This window comes from Meriones unguiculatus, chromosome X, assembly GCF_030254825.1.
Source record: "Meriones unguiculatus strain TT.TT164.6M chromosome X, Bangor_MerUng_6.1, whole genome shotgun sequence".
NCBI lineage: Eukaryota > Metazoa > Chordata > Mammalia > Rodentia > Muridae > Meriones > Meriones unguiculatus.
In genome coordinates this window covers 235374-255886 of record NC_083369.1, presented here as the reverse complement: position 1 = coordinate 255886, position 20513 = coordinate 235374, and the positions used below count along the sequence as shown (strand labels likewise).

The following is a 20513-nucleotide window of genomic DNA, read 5'->3' as shown; positions in this document are numbered from 1 at the left end:
TATGCCTGACCATGTTTTTGTTTGAAGGAATGTGGACTTTCAGACCTTGTATTAGAAAAGCAGTTGAATGCTTTAAGTGTGACTTAATGAACCACACTAGGAGGAACATGGTAGACAATGGTACTCAGAATGATTTAAATTGTAGGGGCCTATAGACAGAGGTTTCATAGGGTAGAAATATGTCAATTTGTCCTAGAGAAGACTCTTGTCTTATTTTGATGAAAAATGTGACTGCTTTCTACCCTTGTCTAAAAAAAAAATTCCTGGGTTTAAATGAAAAGATTTGAAGGAATTGCCTTGGGATGGGAAATTTCAAAAATTCCCAATATTGACTTTGACATGTCATTAATAGTGTTCATTTATACATATCTATAATAAAAAGGAATAAGGTGAGATACAAAAGTTACAAAACGTACAATTTGATAAGAAATGGTATATTAGGAAGTCTTGTTTGTAAGGAGATAAACATTGAAGAAATGCCTGATATAAAATGAAATAAAAGGAGTGGTGACCTCAGGGCAAGATCCCAACCAGCTAAGTTTACAACTAATAAAAAGAATTAAAGAAAATCTTAGAGCCTGTTGTATGAATGTACAGTTTAAATCCAAGAACTAGGAAGGAAAATATTAGCAGCTCTTTGAGTTAAAGGTCAGGCTGATCCACAGTTATTTCCAGAACAGCTAAGCTTAAGTACTGAAGAAAACCGTCAAAACCAGCAAACTAATGAAAATATGATTTAAAAGGGGACCATGTTCTAGCTTTCACAAGCAGAAAAACTTGGCAGCTTTGGCCACCTGGCTCTGGCTTTAAAGTCAAATATAGAAAAAATGGGTATGGAAAGTCCCTCTACAACTAAAGAAATCTGATAAGGCTGGGCATATATCAAGGATATCCTGCCTTTGTGATAAGTTGTGAAGGTGAAACTTGGTATTCCTTAGAGACCCCAAAATGTTGGAGATGCCATAGTCATGGGATACCTGATAGGAAAGCTGGCAACAAGGAATAGACTGAGACTAAGAGAATGAAGTGTGTTACAGTAAACAAAGATCTGAAGAGTGGTTTGATATCAGACATGTAGATTCATGATGTAAAGTTTGCCCAACTAGGTTTCAGGTTTGTTTTAGTCCAGTATTTCCTCACTATGCTCCCTTTTCTCCTGTTTGTAACCATAATATATTTCCTGTGCTATAGTATGCTGGAAGTACTTTTTAAAAATTTATTATTATTATTATTATTATTATTATTATTATTATCATCATCATTATTATCATTATTATTATTATCTCTTTATTCATGTAGTATCCGTGCTGTAGCCCCCTGCCTCATCTTCCCCCAGTTCTACCCTTCTTCCCTTTCCCCCTTTGCCCCTCCCCTAGTCCACTGGTAGGGGAGGTCATCCTCCCTACTATCTGACCCTAGCCTATCAGGTCTCATCAGGACTGTCTGGATCCTCTTTCTCTGTGGCCTAGTAAAGCCACCTGGCAGGAGGAGGTGATCAAAGAAAGCGGTGCAAGAGGAAGTTTGTAACATTAAGATCCTTCGTAAAGAAGCTAGAGAGATCTCGTGCTATCAGCTTAACAACACATCTGAAAGTTTTAGAACAAAATGAATCTGAAGGGACCTAGCTTAAGGTCAACCAAGGAAACTGGTGACTTTCTACTAATTGCCAAGTGCAAAGCACCCCCCCCCCCCACCGGGGGACTCAGACCTCACAGACAGTTACTGGAAAAACCCCAAGGACACAAATGGGGCTGGCAGTTACTGGAAAAACCACAACTCCAGTGGCTTCACCCTGACCACCCTGACCACCCTGACCACCCTGACCACCCTGACCACCCATCCTAGTGGAAAGTCCCAAGCACATGGCCAGACCCCAAATATCCCATGACCCTAAATAGCCAATCATGTTAAGGCCAAAATATCCACCAATGAAAATCTGCCCTGTTGCTGTTGCCAAAGTCTGCCTATATTTGAATGTATAAAAACCCAAAGCTTTTGTTCCTCTGGGTCGCCTCTCTTAATGGTGGAGGACGACCCCAAAGTATTAGTTTCGATAAACCTCTTGCTGTTTGCATCGATCTTGGTGTTCATGTCTCACTCGAGGGTCTTCCCAGTTATGTAAGACTCCCCAGAGTCATACATTTGGTGCATTGGCTGGGAATAAAAGACCCCTGAGAGGGCAAACGGACCCAGTGATCAGAGGACCCATCCAGGCTCGGAATCTGCTCCCACAGTTGTCTTTGTCTTTGTCTTTGTCTTTGTCTTTGTCTTTGTCTTTGCCTTTGCCTTTGCCTTTGCCTTTGCCTTTGCCTTTGCCTTTGCCTTTGCCTTTGCCTTTGCCTTTGCCTTTGCCTTTGTCTTTGTCTTTGTCTTTTTGTCTTTGTCTTTGTTTGTGGGCTGTCTGTTCTGGTTTTGGTTTCAATTTGCTCAAAAGGTCTGGGGAAACTTGAAAAGTTTCCAGTCTGGTTGGCAAAGGTGACAGGCAGATTTACCGTAGGTTACAGCTGAGGGAAATCTGGAGGACACTCCAATTTCGGTGGAGAGGACCAGGAGGGCTCCACTCCTTTTGGAACCTGCATGACTAGCGACCAGTAGGCACTGTCCAAGTCCTAGTCCTAGTTCCTGCACATTCTGGTTGCTCCGACAGTGGCAATGTCGGATTTCTGTGTTCCTTTTGTGTTTGTTTCTCTGTGGCTATTTCTTTCTTTGTGGACTTGGACTAACAAAATTTTTGGACATGGGACAGTCTGAATCGACACCTCTGAGTTTGGTCATGGATCATTTGAACAAAGTTAGAACTAGAGCTCACAATTTATATGTTATAGTTAAGAAAGGGAAAATGAATACTCTTTGTTCTGTTGATTGGTCCTCTTTTAACATAGGCTGGTCAGCCACAGGAACTTTCAGCCTAGAAATCACCATGGCAGTGAAAAGAAAAATATTTGGAATAGGGTCTGCTGGTCACCATGACCAGGTCCCCTATATTGTTGTCTGGAAAGAACTCATTACTGACCCTCCTTCTTGAGTCAGGCCTTTTCTCCCTCCTGCCTCATAGGTCTTAACAGTTGGGGAAGACAAGAATGAAGCCAAAAAGATCTTGCAGGTCTCTTCAACTATTGACCTCCTCCTCTTAAATCCTCTACCCTCTTATCCTCCTGCCTTACCCCCTGCCCTATTGGCTCCTCCTGCAGGGGCAAGGCCAACCCTCACGCAGCAGAACTGACACTTCCGGATGGGTGGATTCTTCCCCTTCGACAGAAATATGCAACCCCCTTCTTACCCAAGTTATTAGGTAAGCCAGGGACTGCCATGGGAACATGGATCCACTGCCATTGCATTTCCCTCTATAGCCTTACTACTTCAGGCTATTGGACCTGACAACCAGACATAATATTGGACACAATATTGGTCCTTTTCGTCAGCCAATCTCTACAACTGGAAGGTCCAACATCCTCCCTTTTCAGTTGATCCTTAAGGCCTCACTAACCTTTTAGAATCTGTTTTGTTCACTCACCAGCCCAAGTGGGATGATTGCCAGTAGCTTCTCCAGGTGTTGTTCACCACAGAGGAAAGGGAACAAATCCTACTGGAGGTCTGGAAGAATATTCTGGGCAACACCGGAGTCCCATCCAGAATCCTGCTGACATTGAGGCTGGATTCCCCCTAAGGAGACCAGAATAGGATTACAACATGGTAAGAGGTAGGGGGCACCTGAAAGCCTATCCCCAGGCTCTGTCGGCAGGACTCAAAGGAGCTGCTACATGGCCCACCAATTTGACTAAGGTAAGAGAGGTCAGACAGTTCCCAAGGAATCTCCAGCCACCTTCCTGGAAAGACTCATGGAAGCATTTCTCCACGATAACCCTTATGACCTTAGTAAAGATGAATATAGGCCAAATGTAGTCATATTTGTGGAACAGTCAATTGTAGATAACAAGAGAAAGCTGCAAAGGATGGATGGATTACAGGATAAGTCTTTGAGAGAATTAATGCAAGTAGCAGAGAAATTGTATCATGGCAGGGAATTGAAGAAGAAAAAAATGACAGGGAAAGAAAGGAGCAGGAGCAGAGGGAATTAAAGAAACAAAAATGCCAGGAATGAAACTTGCAAAAGATACTGGCCACAGTCCTTAGAAACGAAGGAAGACAGACCAAGAGGCCAAAGACAGCAATTACAATTGAGTAAGGCTCAATGTGCTTATTGTAAGGGAAAAGGTCATTGGGCCAGGGAATGCCTGAACAAGCGACAACAAGGGGCTAAGGATTGGGAAAAGCACACTCCTCACCCAAATGTACTGGCCTTGGAAGAAAGCAGTGATGGGGGAGGGGCAGGGTTTGGAACCCTTCCCCAATCCTAGGATATCTCTACTAGTGGAGGGAAAGCCAAACCAATTCTTAATAGACACAGGGACCCAACATTCTGTGCTCCTGCAGGCAGATGGGCCCATATCAAATAAAAGGTCATGGGTGCAGAAGGCAACTGGGACCAAGCAGTGTGCATGGACTACCTGGAGATCAATAGATCTCAAAAAGGACCAGGTATTCCACTCCTTCATGGTTATCACTTAATGTTTCTACCCATTATTAGGATGAGACCTCCTAACCAAAATGGGGGCCCAAATTCACTTTCTCCCAGAAGGGCTACAACTCAAAAGGCCAGATGGAGAACCTTGGCACATCCTGACCCTCACACTGGAGGATGAATACAAACGTTTTAAGCCAGGTCAAAAGGGGGCAAAGAAGGAACTCAAGATGGAGGTCTGGCTAGCAGAATTTCCATAGGCTTGTGCAGAAATGGCAGGAATGGGAAAGGCAGTTCATCAGCCTACAGTTATAGTGGAACTAAAGGCTCAGGCCACCCCTGTGTTGGTATGATAATATCCTATGTTCCAGGAAGCACAGGAAGGGATTAGGCCTCACATTAACAGGCTTCTAAATTTGGGAATTCTCAGAAAGTGTCAATCTGCCTAGAACACTCCCCTGTTACCAGTTAAAAAGCCTGGAACCCAGAATTATAGGCCAGTTCAAGACCTAAGGAAGATCAATTGAAAGGTTGCAAACCTACATCCCACAGTGCCCAACCTTTACACCTTGCTGAGTTTCCTAGCCCCCTCTAGGACCTGGCATACCATCCTGGATTTAAGGGATGCCTTTTTCTGCCTGGAAGATTGGCACCCTAGAGCCAGGACTTCTTTGCCTTCTAATGGAAGGATCCTGAAACTGGATTCAATGGACAGCTGACCTGGACCTGGCTACCTCAAGAATTCAAAAATTCACCCACTATCTTTGATGAAATGCTTCACCAGGATCTCAAAAGGTACCTTGTCACCAATCCCCAAGTGACTCTTTTGCAGTACATGGATGACCTCCTTATTATGGCTGAGGTTGAGCAACAGTCTGAAAGGTACCAAGAGACTTTTAAAGGAACTGGGAAAATTGGCATATGGAGCCTCTGCTAAAAAGGCACAAATCTACCAGGAACAGGGAGCTACCTTGGCAACATACTAGGGGACAGTCAATGCTGGCTCTCTAAAGAGAGAAAGGAGACTATCCTCAGTCTGCCAACACCCAAGAGCCCTAAAAATGAGAGAATTCTTGGGAATGGCAGACTTCTATTGTCTCTGGATTCCAGGGTTTGCAGAGCTAGCAACACCAGGCAACCATTTATTTGGGGAGACAAAGAACAACATCATGCCTTTGATGCCATTAAACATGCACTTCTGAGTGCCCCAGCTATGGGACTGCTTAATGTTACCAAACCGTTCTATTTGTTTGTGGCTGAAAACAAGGGCATAACCAAGGGTGTGTTGATTCAAAAACTGGGGCCATGGAAATGACCGTTGGCCCACTTGTCTAAAAGATTGGATCCTGTGGCAGGTGGGTGGTCACATGCCTCCAAATAGTAACTGCCACACCCACTTTGGTCAAGGATACTGACAAACTGACTTTGGAACAAAATCTTAAAATAATAGCTCCTCATGCTCTAGAAAATGTTGTCAGGAAGTCTCTGGACCATTGGCTAACTAACACCCTAATGACTCATTATCAGACTCTGTTACTAAACTCAGACAGGATTAACTTTGCACCCCCAGTGACCCTAAATCTGGCTACCCTGCTACTGGACCCCTATCTGAAGATCCCTCTGCATGACTGCCTGAAAATACTGGCTGAGTTCCAGGGGTGGTTAAACGACATATCAGACCAGCCACTGCCAGATGCACAGATGACTTGGTACACAGATGGGAGCAGCTTTTTGGCTGAAAAACAATGTTGAGCCAGTGCAGCAAACATGGATGCACAAGCCATCAGGTGAGCAGAAGCACTACCCCCAAGTATGTTGGCACAGAAGGCTGAATTGACTGCTCTCATGAAGGCCTTGACACTGGGAGCTGGTAAAATTATCAGTATCTACACAGATAGCAGGTGTGTCTTGCCACTGCTCATGTACATGGGGCAATCTACCAACAGAGAGGCCTCTTAACTTCTAACGGGAAGGACATTAAAAATAAGCCTGAAATCCTGGCCCTCCTATCGGCCCTCCATTTACCTAAGAAAATTAGTATTATACATTGTCTGGGCCACCAAAAGTCAGATAATCTAGTCGCCATAGGGAACAACATGGCAGATTGGGTGGCCAAAGAGGTGGCCTTACAGGGAACTGTTCTGGTCCAAACCAAAGTAATTTCGTCCCTCACTTGGGACTGGACTAAGGGCTGGCCACCCCTCAGCTACACGGCTTAAGAGAAAGCCCAAATTAAGGACTATCCCACTAACTACTACCTGCAAACTGACGGACATTGGAAAACCCCAAAAGGAGAAACTATTCTCCCCAAAAGTTAAGCCATGGCCTTAATCCAGCAAATGCATCAATGGACTCATCTGGAACAGAAGAAACTAACAGAAGCAGTTAAAGGGTCTCAGTTATATGTCTTGGATTTAAGAAGACTGGTAGATACAGTTATAGGACAATGTAAAGTATGTCAACAGGTCAATGCATGTAACACTAGAAATAAGATAGGAAGAAAGCTCAGAGAAACACTGTCAGGAGTCTTCTGGGAAGTACATTTTACTGAGATAAAGCCAGGAAAATATGGTTACAAGTATTTGCTAATCTTTATAGATACTTTCTCTGGATGGGTGGAAGCTTTACCCACCAAACAGGAGACCACTGCAATTGTAGTTAAGAAGATTTTAAAAGAGATATTTCCTAGATATTGGAGTCCCTAAGGTAATTGGGTCAGACAACGGCTCTGCTTTCATCTCTCAGGTAAGTCAGGGCTTGGCTACAGTACTGGGGACTGGGTGGAAACTTCATTGGGCTCATCATCCCCAGAGGTCAGGACAGGTAGAAAGAATGAATAGAATCCTAAAAGAGACCTCAGAGACTGGAGCAGACTGGGTGGTGCTCTTTCCCCTAGCCCTGTTTAGAGTTAGAAACTCCCCCTATAAGCTCTGATTGATCCCTATTTGGTTCCCCCACACCCTTGGTGGCCTCTGGCCCATATCTGGAACCATCCCAGTTCCATGACAGGGACGTGGTAGCGCTACTTGTGGCCTTGAAAACTGTACAATGGGATATCTGGTTTCAGTTATCTGCTCTCTATGCCCCAGGAACTCCTGAGACTCCACATCATTTCCAGATCAGCGATGTTGTGTACATCTGCTGACATCAGGCTCAATCATTAGAGCCTGCTGGAAAGGACCATACATTGTGTTGCTGACCACACCTACAGCCATTAAAGTGGATGTCATTGCTTCCTGGGTCCATGCCTCACAAGCCAATCCAGCCCACCTATCCCCAGACCCTCTCTCATGAAAGATGGAATTCACCAGTAACCCACTGAAAGTCAAGTTGGTCAGACGGGAACCATCGGACAGACACAAAGAAATCATGATGGGATATTTCTTTAAAATCTTGTTAATTTACTTTGGGGAAGGTTTAATTATCCTAAGCTCCCATCATCCCCTTAACCTTACCTGGGTGTTCTACAATGATTATGTGGATATTATAGGCTCTATCTCCAAGATTACTCCTCCTGGAACTTGGTTCCCAGGACCTCTGGGACGAACACCAGCTGGGTAAAGGATGGATCTACAGAACTTTCTACCTATGCTCTGCAGATAGCTCCAAATGGGGCACCTGTGGAGGAGCTAAAGACTACATTAGTAAATCTTAAGGCTGCGAATAAGCTTGTCTAAGACATCAATGGAGACTGGGGGCTCCCTTCTATGGAAAGAAAAAAATAAAAAAACCATGTTGGTCCCCTGGCTGTCGGAAAGATCTCTTGACCTTCTCCCAGGTCGTGTGTCAGAATGGTTATCCCTGTGGGGACAAGTCAGTTAAGAGATGTAAAGACCCTCTGATCTTGAAATTCATAGAGGCTGGAATGGTTGCTGAGGGATGGGAAAGGGGATAACAATGGGGATTGAGACTATATGATCCAACTGTTTGTGATTATGGAGGATTATTTAAAGTTAAGCTCCTTCTCCAGCCTGTCAAGGCAAAGACCATAGGCCCTAACCAGGTCCTGGCAGCTCCTCTGATGTTATGAACTAGCATTATTCCCCCTATTGATACCACTTCCGGCACTATCGCCACTAAAGGGTCTTTCTCAGAGTTAAGTCTCCTAGAATCAAAAGACCTGCTTTGGACTGTTATGCAAAACACCTTTCCAGTTCTGAACCAAACTGACCCTAATGTTACTCGATCCTGCTGGCTTTGCTATGATACGTTCCCCTTATTATGAAGGTCTAGCCTTTAATGCCTCTGGTTCTAAGGTAACCAGTACCACTGAGGCATCTCAATGTTGCTGGCAAAAGGCTAGAGCAAAACTCACTCTTCAGTCCATTTCAGGGTCTGGGCTAGGTATGGGAAAAATTCCCCCAACACATGCTGGGCTATGTTCTACTAATTGGGAAGCCACTGAAAGCACATCTATGTACCATTTATTACCAGATAATGGTTGGTGGGCTTGTTCCTCGGGGCTTACTCTATGTGTACACTCTCAAGTGTTGAAGGAAGACTCTTGTGTACTGGTCCAACTAATTCCTCGTATCACCTACCATCCTGCTAATGAATTATTAGACATTTGGGATGATGGTCTATACAGACAAAAGAGAGAAATTATTTCTGGAATCACCATATCCTTGTTCCTAAGGATGGGACTAGGCATAGCTGGTACAGCCAGAGCATCCTCCCTGGTACTTCAGAACAAGAGCTACCATGGCCTTAGAGCAGCTATTGATGAAGATATTAAAATATAGAAAATTCCATTACCAAGTTACAGAAATCTCTAACTTCCCTGTCTGAAGTTGTTCTACAGAACAGGTGGGGACTCGACTTGCTGTTCTTACAGCAGGGTGAATTATGTGCAGCCCTTAAGGAATGCTGTTTTTTATGTAGACCACTCAGGGGTGATCAAGGATGTTATGGCCAAAGTTTACGAAGGACTAGCTAAAAGAAAGTGGGAGCAGGAAGCAACCCAAAGGAAGATGCTGAATCCTCATTCAGAATGGCAAACTCCCTAGACATCAGAAGTAGGAGAAGACTGGGACCAGGACAGTATAGCCTTCCACAGCGGGCCTCTGACTCTACTGATCGAGGTATCGAAGCAGAGGCTGAGACTCAAAACCAAACTTTGGGCAAAGTGCATGGAATTTAATGAAATAAGTAGGAATTAAAAAGACCTGGAGGGAACAGGAGCTCCAAAAGGAGACCAAGAGAGTCAAAAAACTGAGCTCTGGGGGACCTGCAGACAATGGTACATCAACCAAGGACAACATATGGAGAGTACCTAAAACCCGTGCTCAGGTGTGGGGACTATACATGAGATAACCTAGAACCACTGCACAGATGTAGCTCATGGCAGCTCAGTCTCCAAGTGGGGTCCTTAGTAAGGGGATCAGGGGCTTTCTCTGACATGAAGTCTGTGGCAGGCTCTCTGATCACCACCCCCCCAACCGTGAGTGCAGTCTTGCTAGTTCACAGAGGAAGACAATATTACCAGTCCTGATTAGACCTGATAGGCAAGTGTCAGATACAAGGGGAGAAGTACCTCCCTTTTCATTGGACCAGGGAAAATGCATAAAGCAAGAAGAGGGAGGGAAGAAGAAATTGGGAATAGAAGAGGGAGGGGGTCACAGCCAGGATACAATTTGAATAAACTGTAATAAATGATAATAAAAATAAATAAAATTATGCTAGGCTCCTCTCTGTAAGCATAGCAGAATATCATTAATGGTGTCAGGGATTGGCTCTCTCCCATGGGGTGGGTCTCAGGTTGGGCCAGGCATTAGTTGGACATTTCCTCAGTCTCCACCCTATCTCTGTACATCTTGTAGGTAGGGTAAATTTTGTACATCTTCTAGGTAGGGTAAAATTCAAAGGTTTTGTAGGTGGATTGGTGTTCTCCACCACCACTACTATAAGTCTTGCTTATTTAGAAGGTGACCTCCTCAGTCTCCATGTCCCCGCTGCTAGGAGGCTTACAGAGAGGAGCCTAGCATAACTGTCCTCTGAGAGGCCTCCACCTAGCAGTTGATTGAATCAGATGCCGAGACTCACAGCCAAGCATTAGGCAGAGCTTGGGGTGTCCTGTGGAAGAGTGAGGGGGTGGGAAGGACAGAAGGACCTGGAGAGGACAAGAATGCTACAAGAAGAACTACAGACTCAAGTAGCCTAGACCGTTAGGGAAATACAGAGATGGAAGCACCAACCAAAGAGCATGCATAGACTGGACCTAGGCCTCCTACATCATGTAACCAATGGGCAGTTTGATCTTCTTATGGGTTCCATAGTAAGTTGAGTGGGTGCTGTCTTTACATAGACTCTGTTGCTTGCTTTCTATCACTTTCCCATAATGGGGCTGCCTTGTCTGGGCTCAGTAGATGAGGATGAGCTCAGTCCTGATGTGACTTGATGTTCTTGGATGGGCTGGTGTTCCATTTTTCTGAGGAGAAGGGAAGGGGGGATAAGAGAAGAGGGTGGGAGGGAGGAATCAGGAGGAGAGGAGGGAAAGGGCTAAAATCAGGATGTAAAGTGAATATATAAATTAAAAATACATTAAAAGAAAAATAAAAAGCAATGGATTATTGAAACATACCAAAAATAAATAAATAAATAAAATTAATGATAAAAAAGAAAATCCAGTTTTTCATTTCATGCTGGTATGGCAATTTTGCCTTTGGCAAAATGCACAATTAAAGGTGGGGCTGTTGGTACCTTTGTTAGGGTCCAGAAGACTCTGGAAGATTGATCCCAGACTCAAGTGGCATGCAACCAACCAAAGGCTTTTATTCTGCAGAAGATCAGCATACTGGGATCACCATCTAGGAAGAATGGCAACCCTAGACAAAAGCACGCAGGCCTTTTTATAAGAAACTAGGGGAATTCTACCAAGGGTATGAGTGCATTGATGATTTTCTAGGACTAGCTAGGGCTTGATTCTGTGTTGGGGCTCTCTAAACTCATTCAAAAGGGCCAAATCTGATGGGTGCCAGGAAAATTGCAAAGGCCAACTCCTGATTGGCTTGCATCCAGGAGGTTTGTTGGCTGCATTCCTGTGCCAAGAATGTTCTTCTACCAGATAAGATAAAGCTGCCCAGTACAGATGCCTCAACCTGAGATAAGATACCTTCCTACTTTTTGTGGTTATCTCTAGGCTATTCTTTGTGCAAGGGATTTTATGGCCTTGTTCCTGTAACTGATATGACCTATGGTCTAGTTCCTGGGACTGATGACTTTTTTAAAGGGTTGCTTGCGGGGTTGACAGGCCTGGTCTTCTCATTACCCCCTCCAACAGGATACCATCTCAAATTTTGAGATGTGTCCAAGGGCTGATATTGTGACTTTAACACCATGAGTTGGACCATGGAGACCTGATATTTAAAACCTCCCTTTTTTTTTCTAATGCTAGATATAATCATGCAACTGGCACAAAGCATGGCCAGAAGAAACAGAACTAAAGACCAATTTTCTGATATGTTGATTGGCACTATAGGAACCCATTCCTTATGCGAGGGAGACCTTTTAACTTAGCATTTCAGCCTGCTAGGCAGGATAATGGTCAATGAATTTCTCTTCTTCTGTAATTTCTTTAGGATGACATTAGGGCAGTGCTATCTGGGATCCAGGAAGACTGAAAGGCTAGTCAAAAGCTTGACAATGGGGCACTGAAGTTCAAATCATCCTCAGCACCACTGTCTTCCATGTTCCTACTAGTATGACCCATTAAACCCTACTTAAAGCATTCCACTGCTTTCTTAATCCAAAGTCCCAAAATCTATACTTCTCCAAACAAAGCATATTCAGGTGCATCAGAGCAATACCCCAGTCCATGGTACCTACTTCTGTTTTAGTCTGGGTTTTATTCCTGGAAAGAGACACCATAAACAAGGCAACTCTTTATAAAGTCAAACATTTATTTGGGGTAGGCTTACAGTTTTAGAAGTTTAGTCCATTATCATCATGGCAGACAACATGGGAACATCCAGGCAGACACGGTCCTAAAGAAGGAGATGATAGTTCTACATCTTGATCCAAAGGCATCCTTGAGAAGACTGGACTCCACATTGGGTGGAGCTTGACTATAGGAGACCTTGAAGCCCAACCCCACAATAAGACACTTTCTCTAAAAAAGACACTCCTACTCCAACAAGGACTTATCTCCTAATAGTGACATTTCCTATTTCCCAAACATTCAAACACGTGAGTCTATGGAGGTTATACCTATTTAAACTACCACAGTGGGCAAAAAAGATGATCTTCCCCAACCTCACCTCTTGCCACCTACAGCAGAGGGGACAGTTGGCTCTGGGGCCATGAGAGTAGGAAAACTGTCCCTTCCCCTCACCTGGTGGAGGACTTAGGAGAGTAGGCCCAGCACATCACCTGGGCTGCACAGTAGAGCTGTCCTCCATTGTGGGGGTTGCAGGTAAGCTGGTCCTAAGGGTGTGAACTTCAAAGAGCTGAGCCTGCCTTTTGTCTGCTGGTTGGTGATGCAGATGAGTGAGAGATGCCATTCTCCCCTCCCTCATTCCTCAATATCTATGGCAAGTGAGAGAGCTGGTTCTGTGGTCCTTAAGGTGGGAGAACCAGCTGCAGCACTCTAAGGAGCAGGCCTCATACCTTGTCTGGGCAACACAGTAGAGCTGGCCCTGGATGTAGAAATTGCAGCTAAAACCAGAGCTGAGGACATGAGCTCAGAAGAACTGTCTCTGCCTTTTGTCTGCTGGGTGTTTGCCACGGACGAGCCCAGTCGGATTCCCTGCATCCATGGGGAACAAGGCTTTGGATATCAGGAAGGCACAGTTTCGGCTAATTGACAGACAGAGACCAGTGAGGCTTTGGAATCTGCTGCACTTTACTGAAATCAAGCTAGTATTTTTATAATGATTTCACAAAAAGGGACCTTAAAGTTGGCATATTTCCCAGAACATTTAGACTTTTACCAAGAATACAAAGTTTACATTTTAACATAGGGGAGTGCCCACAAAAAATCTTGGCCTGAAAACTTTTGATCAAAACAGACAAAGGGAAAGAAACCTCAAATGCAGTTTCATTACTGCTAACCAATGAAGAGGAAAGTCAGGAGCTAAGTCAGATGCCTGCTAAAATCTTTCTCTGTATCAAAATCTAATTACACCTTTGTTAACCATCCCCCATATGTCCTGCTAAAGATTTACGATCTTCCCTAGGAACAAGGCGCTGAAGGGAGGGGAAACTCCCACCAGCTGTACTTCTCATGCTATTTTTTCTTAAGAAGGAGCCCATTATTTTTTCACTATTCTTATAATGCCTTTTGATACTGAATCTGATTCATTACTTTTCTTAAGCTTATTCTTTTTATATTTTATTCTTATTAAAGCTTTTAATAATCTACTAATGATAAATTTCTTTATAGAGTTAGTTGTGCTATATCAGGAGTCACAGAGAAAAATCAAAAAGCTCAAAGTTCCATTCCCAAAACCGTGACCGAAAAGCACAGAAATCTCAGAACATGTCTCTTTGCCAGGAGAGGGGGTCTGCTAGGGACCTCCAGAGAGCATAATCCTGAAGGACACATATCTCTTAGTCTGAGTAGCACTATCTATTGATATGCTACACCAGACGCTGGAGTGGGTGTAATAGGTGTTAGTGCAGATGAGAGAAAGACACCCTCTTCCCTTCCCCACCCTTCACCATCTATAGAAAGTGGGAGGGCTGGCTCCACGGTCATGAAAGTGGAAGAACTTACCATGTCTGTCACCTGCTGCAACACTCTGGAAAGTAGTCCCTACACCTCAACTGGGTAGCAAGGTTGAGCTGACCCTCGTTGTGAAAATTGCTGATGACCTAGCTCCAAGGGCAAGATAGTGGCAGAGCCAGTGGACTGGCCAGCTTAAGTATCTCTCAGGCCCAGATTCAGGGTTTTGAATTGCACCCTCCCCCAACATCTACCCCATTAATGAACTGCTAGAGTACGGGAATGGGCCAATCTTACAAACAAAAATCTACATGATCTCCATGACACAGGACAACAACACAAGATGTTCAAGATAAGCCCCAGTGAGTTTTCAGGACTGATAAAGTTGCAAAAGCCATAGGCCACCCACCAGACCAATGAGTCATCACAATGAAGTGTGGAGAAAAAGATATACTGTGGGACACACTGTCACACATAATAGCTTCTACAACAATTTTTTTTCTGTTGGGAGGTGAGGATGGATGGTGGGTACATAATGAGGGAGAGATAAGAGGCACTGAAGTTCATGATGTGAAATTCATGAGAAATCAATATAAATTTTTGAAAAATGAATAGTAGTATCTTGCCATGATGAGGTAAATGAAAGTGTCAGAATTTGTGCCTTAGTAAACAGATTCTTTACTAAAAATGCTAGAACAAAACAAAAACAAAACACAATCATGTGGCATTAAATTATATGTGGTGCTAGGCATTCACTTACGGTGTTTTGGGAAGGTTATATAGAGCTGTACAGAATACTGAAATATTCTAAGATTTAGTCATCATCTTTGCTAAGCAGCAGCCTCCCAATCTTAGGAAATGATTTGGAGTTAAACACCTGTTGGGGAAAAAAAAAGTTCAGTGGGATGGAAGGTGTGTATCTTTAATGCAAATAAATACAAGATAGGATACAGCTGAGCCAGCTTTGGGACTTACAAATTGAGTTGTTCTGGAGTTTGGCATGCATGCATTATACTGACCAGTCAGTGGGTTAAAGTTATTCCTGAGAAAACAAGACTTGGGGTATCAGCTCAATTGAAATAGGGAAAATACTGGAGAATGTGGATTTGGATATCAAACTTCAGCTGTAGCTATAGCAGTAGCCCTTTTAGTTATGACTGACAATTAGACATAAAAAGACCAAAAGAAAATAGCCAAACAAATTTGCCACAATTAATATAAAGCTTACCAGGCCTGAGATTTCACTGGAAGAAAAATGAAAACAGTCTGTTCTTGGGTTCATTTTTTCTCAATTATAAAAGGTGCTTCTAGAATATTAAAAAAAATCATAAAATTTTCATGCCACAATGTTGTCACCATTATCAGAGAAAACATCCCCATTAATGAAATATTATGGTTGTTAGCATTTATGGCCCTCTGGAGTACCACCAATATGCTGTTTTTGATGTACAAGAACTACAAGAGCACATTAACAGCATAATAATCACAATTATTTGATTTGTTGTAAATCATTACATGTGTGAAGAGGATAGCTTTCCATTAAGAAAGTGAATAAGAAGTAATGGAAGAAGCAAAAGAGCAAATTTGATTGCGTATTTGAGAAGCAAAGATGGTATGTCTTAGTAAAGATATAGAGGCAGCTTCCTTGGGGCAGTTGCTAAACTTCATAGTAAAAGTGAAAAATGATGTACTAATTACAGTGGAAGTTAAGAAACTTGTGTTATATATGGACTGCCTTAAGAAAATAGGTGTAAAAGTTTCAGGATCTAGTCCTGGGTGGAAATTATAACTAAGTTGCTATATATTTCAAACATTCAATATAGTACCTCACTTTCATTGCAGCATTGAGTAATATCTAAGTAGTGATGTACTGTTGACAAAGATGTTAGAATTGTGCTAGGCCTCAATATATACTTCAGTTTTGTAATAAAAATTTGACAGTAGTCTCAGGTAATCAGGGTAGGAATATTTCCATTTATTAGTTTTAACCTTTGTTGTTATGGTCTCCAGGGGTGAGGCTTAGGAAGCATTTGATGTTTCAGTTTGGGAAAATCTTGAGAACTGTCCACATGTACAGAATATGTGGTGGATTTTGCATTACAAAGATTTCTTTTACCAAAATCCTTAAATGTTCTTGAAGCTGTGTTGTTAAGACTACCATGCTTCTGATGGTGCACTGGAGGTTCACACTTTCCAACAGACAGGAAATGTTTCTCAAGACTCAGGATATAGTCAATTGCTTCTTGTACATTACAAGATGATCCACTCACAATGATGCTAGAATTATTACAGTCTCCTTTTGAAGGAAAACGAATGTCTACTTGAAATTGTTTCATGATCTTATGAATAGATTTGCCACCAAATCCAGTAATATTGGCACAAACCTTATGGTTCAATGGGATTTCTTTGGAAACTGGTTTTTCAATCTTACGCAGCATTTTCATTATTGCATCTCGAGCACCGAGGATGTTATCTTTTGAGCCACAAATGGTAATTTGGTCTTGTATAGGATTGTTTCCTTTCTTTGGAATACGGACAATGACATTATATTTACTGCAAATCTGGGAAATAAATATGCCTTTATTACCAAAGATCTTGGAATGATATTTGGGATCTAAACTGAAAGTTTGCCTGCAATTTTTTAATGTCTGACCATCTAGTTCCATTTGTAATGCTTTTACTTGATTTTGCAATTTCTTCTTGGCTTGTTCTACATTTGCTTCAAGGCCCATAATGGATATGATGTGAAATTTTCCTCCAGGTTGTGATACTTGAATATGAACTTCAAATTCCCTTATTAGCTTGCGTAAGCCACTTCCTTTGTGCCCAATGATGTAATGATGTAGATGAAAAGGTACATGGACCTCAGCAGTGACAGGAATGAGGGACTCCAGAGGTTGGGTGGCCTTACAATTTTCTGCTTTGCTGGAGATATACATGGAATCACTTTTCTTTGGAGAAATTGAAGCAGGATTGTTAGTATTTTTTACTCCCTTTGCTTTCCCAGTTTCCTGAACACCTGTATGTATCTTCCTAGCTGGCTTTTCCGTGTCTGGAAGTTTGATTTGAACCTTACAGTCTTTTGCAATATGTTGAATTTGAGAACATATTGGTCCCATGATAAAAGGATTGAGTTTCCGGGGAAAAACGTACCTTGTTGTGACTCGGGAACCTAAGGGCTCAAATAACTCCTGAATATGTTTCTTTGCTGCTTCAACACAAGCTTTTGCTCCTTTTATTGTTACTTTTGTACTCTGATTTCCTGTGTATGAAAAGGTAATAAACACACCACCATATTCATTAATTAATTCTCTTAAAAGCTGTCCCCTTTGCATGACAAAGTAATTGTGGAATTTAGGATTTATCAGTATGCTATCCTCCACCACATCCTTCAAGTCTTTCAATAAAACCTCTACCTTTCTTTTCACATCTTTAACAGCCTCTTCAGTCCCTATGATGGTTATTGATTCTTGATCTTTTTTCTTAAAGGTAGGAAAAATAATATGTGCCCCAGTTCTCTCACAGATTTTATGAAGATTGCCTCCATTTTTACTCATAAGAAATTGGTGATATTTTGACTGGACAGGAACAGCCACAGAGTAACTTTTGGCTCGTTGCTGTTCTTCTTGTGCAAGTTGCAGAAGTTTTTTCTTGGCTTTTTCTACATTTTCTTCAGGGCCTCCTATAATGACTTTTTGAGGGCCTTGTTTGTTACTTGGAAAATGAAAGTTGACTTTGCCACATTCTTCTATAATTGAACCAATCAAAGACTCTTTAGATTCAGTCAGGGATTTGTGTAGACTAAGGGGTATAGAAATTTCCACTTCAGACATTTTGGCTGCATTTTTATGCATTGAGAGAGTCCAGTTTTGAGCTACTTCTTGGTTTTCTTGCTTCCTGATAGTGATATTATTCTCCGAGTGGCAAACTGATGATGAAAAGGTGACCCTTCTTCTTGATTTAAGGTTGGTAATGTGGCTTTCCTTTTGCAAAGACCTATTTGGATACAAGTTGTATTGTCTTTTGGAAGTCATTGTTGATTTTCAAGTATATGCAATCCAGAAGCTTTGCAGATCATTCAGCAGCAGCCCCAAGATTAAAAAAATCTGCTTGTAGTTGTCTTTAAGCATATTCCTGTGTAGGAAGAATAAATAATCTAAAGATATAATTTGTTTCAAAAGTAATACATAGGATAAAGACAATAAAATGATTATCATATTCATTCACTTTTCTGAGAAAACATTACAGTTTTTTTTTTTTTTACCTATCCTTATATGAGCATAAGGTAAGTTCAAATGGTAAATACTTTACAGAAACAACCACTGTAATTTTTAGTGAAGGTCTATCCTTGAGGTATATTCTTATGCCATTCATTAACAACCTTTTTTTTTTTTCTAAACCCAGAGTCATAGTTTTGTCATTTGTACCAGCAATTGTTTCCAAGTTATCATTGTAAAATGTATTTTTCTAAATCTGTCAATACACCAGTGCATTTGCCAGTGGTTGCAACTATTTTAAAAAATACGTATCTTAGAACTTAAATGTAAATATCTGGGTCATCAAATAAAAAGACATAGAACTATTATGGGGACAAACTGTTAAATGGGGTATTGATAAAAGTGAAAGGAGATAAGAATGTAACAGGAAGAGAATATAATAGAATATTTATATTTATGAAAATATTAAAATGATACCCATCATGAATAATTCACATATACTGATTAAATTTAAAAAATCACACTTTCCAAGTTTGCAAATATTGCCTGATATGAGAATTTTATAAAAGTAGCAGTATATGGTCTACCTAGCTGATAATCTTCAATGGTTGAGTACTGTTTTGAGAATCACACATGTTAAGACATAATACTATATTCCTCTTTTAATTATGCTAAATATACCATTTCTCTTTACAGCAACCTTAAAAATTGTTCTGACTCAATATTCCTCTCTGTGTCCACCTCCTTTAGGAGAATTCTACATGTTAAGTTATTAATGTCTGCTTCTTTGGACTCTCTTTATATGGTATTATTTTCAGATGTAACATAATTTAGACTCATAACTAGGAATGTCGCTAAAATAACCACTAATCACTCCTCAAATATGAAATACTATGTAATAACTTTAATGTTTATATATCTATAAACCATCTAAGTATCAACAACTGAATACCTTAGAGTCCTTGGAAAGGTATTACATCTTCTCAACTGTAAATATTGAGATTTTATCATTTGAAATGAATTGAAATTGTATAAGCACTATCTGATTTTTCTAAAGCGTACCAAATATTTAAGTTCATTTATATATTTATTTATTGTTTATTACAATATATTCATTTTGTATTTCATCTGTAGCCCCCCCCCATCTTCTCCCAGTCCCACCCACTCTCCCTCTTCTCTCCCTATACCCCTCCCCTAGTCCACTGATAGGGCTGGACCTCCTCCCCTTCTATCTGACCCTATTCTATCCGGTCTTATCAGGGCTGGCTGCACTATCTTCTTCTGTGTCCAAATAATTCTCACCTTGTGAAAGACTAATGAAACTGGACACATGCTTTGAAAACAAGGATTGAATGAAGCTCAGATATTAATTATATACATAAATGTTGCATTATAATCCAAAACTACCAATTGAAAAATATATTTAAAAAATTAGGAAAATGATCTTATGGGATATAATATATGCATAATATGGAAATCAGGAAATAATAACAGTCAAGGCCTGTTGACAGATATTAAAAGATATAGGAAAATGTACTCTACAACCAAACTGTATTTAAAAAACTCTAAAAAATAAAGATTAAAATGAAACATTATCATGCTGTATGATACAATAATGAGAAGAAATGAAGCCAGTATTATCAGAATCTTTTATAATCCTCCAGGAGCAAGTACAAAGAAACCCAAACAAGTCCATACAGTCTAATGAAACATTGGCAACTGTTTCACCTGCTTGATGATGATAAGTATAAGCTAGATCTGAAACACCAAGTCTAGCAAGTTTGATAGAGGATAATGAAGGATCTGACTGTACAGTATAATTTTAAAAGTACAGCTATAAATAGTTGGCCTAGGTTAACACTGATTATATACACAAACTCAAGAATATGAATTTTTCTGAAAAAAAAGGACAGGAAATACATTTGAGAAATTCTGTTCACATGAAGCTAACTCGCAAAAAGTGTGAATGTGAAAAAGATTATGAATTCACAATGAAAAAGACCACTAAGATTACTGCCAAGTTCCCAAGTTCCACCAGTGGGTTTAATTTGATACTAAATCTTAACACAAACAAAATAACACATAGTAATAGTAGGTTATTCAATATATAATG

At 41.2% G+C, this 20513-nt stretch overlaps 1 protein-coding gene across 1 annotated transcript; it reads right to left on the bottom strand.

The window, feature by feature from the left end:
* Positions 1–16180: 16180 nt before the first annotated feature.
* Positions 16181–18217, bottom strand: LOC110542242 (vigilin-like). The gene has a single exon (XM_060374780.1). The coding sequence runs from the start codon at positions 18215–18217 to the stop codon at positions 16181–16183; it is 2037 nt and encodes a 678-aa protein (XP_060230763.1).
* Between the last annotated feature and the right edge of the window lie 2296 nt (positions 18218–20513).

Excerpts from the sequence above, each read along its gene's own strand:
- LOC110542242 (XM_060374780.1), bottom strand. The coding sequence starts at position 18,217 with ATGACTTCCAAAAGACAATACAACTTGTATCCAAATAGGTCTTTGCAA.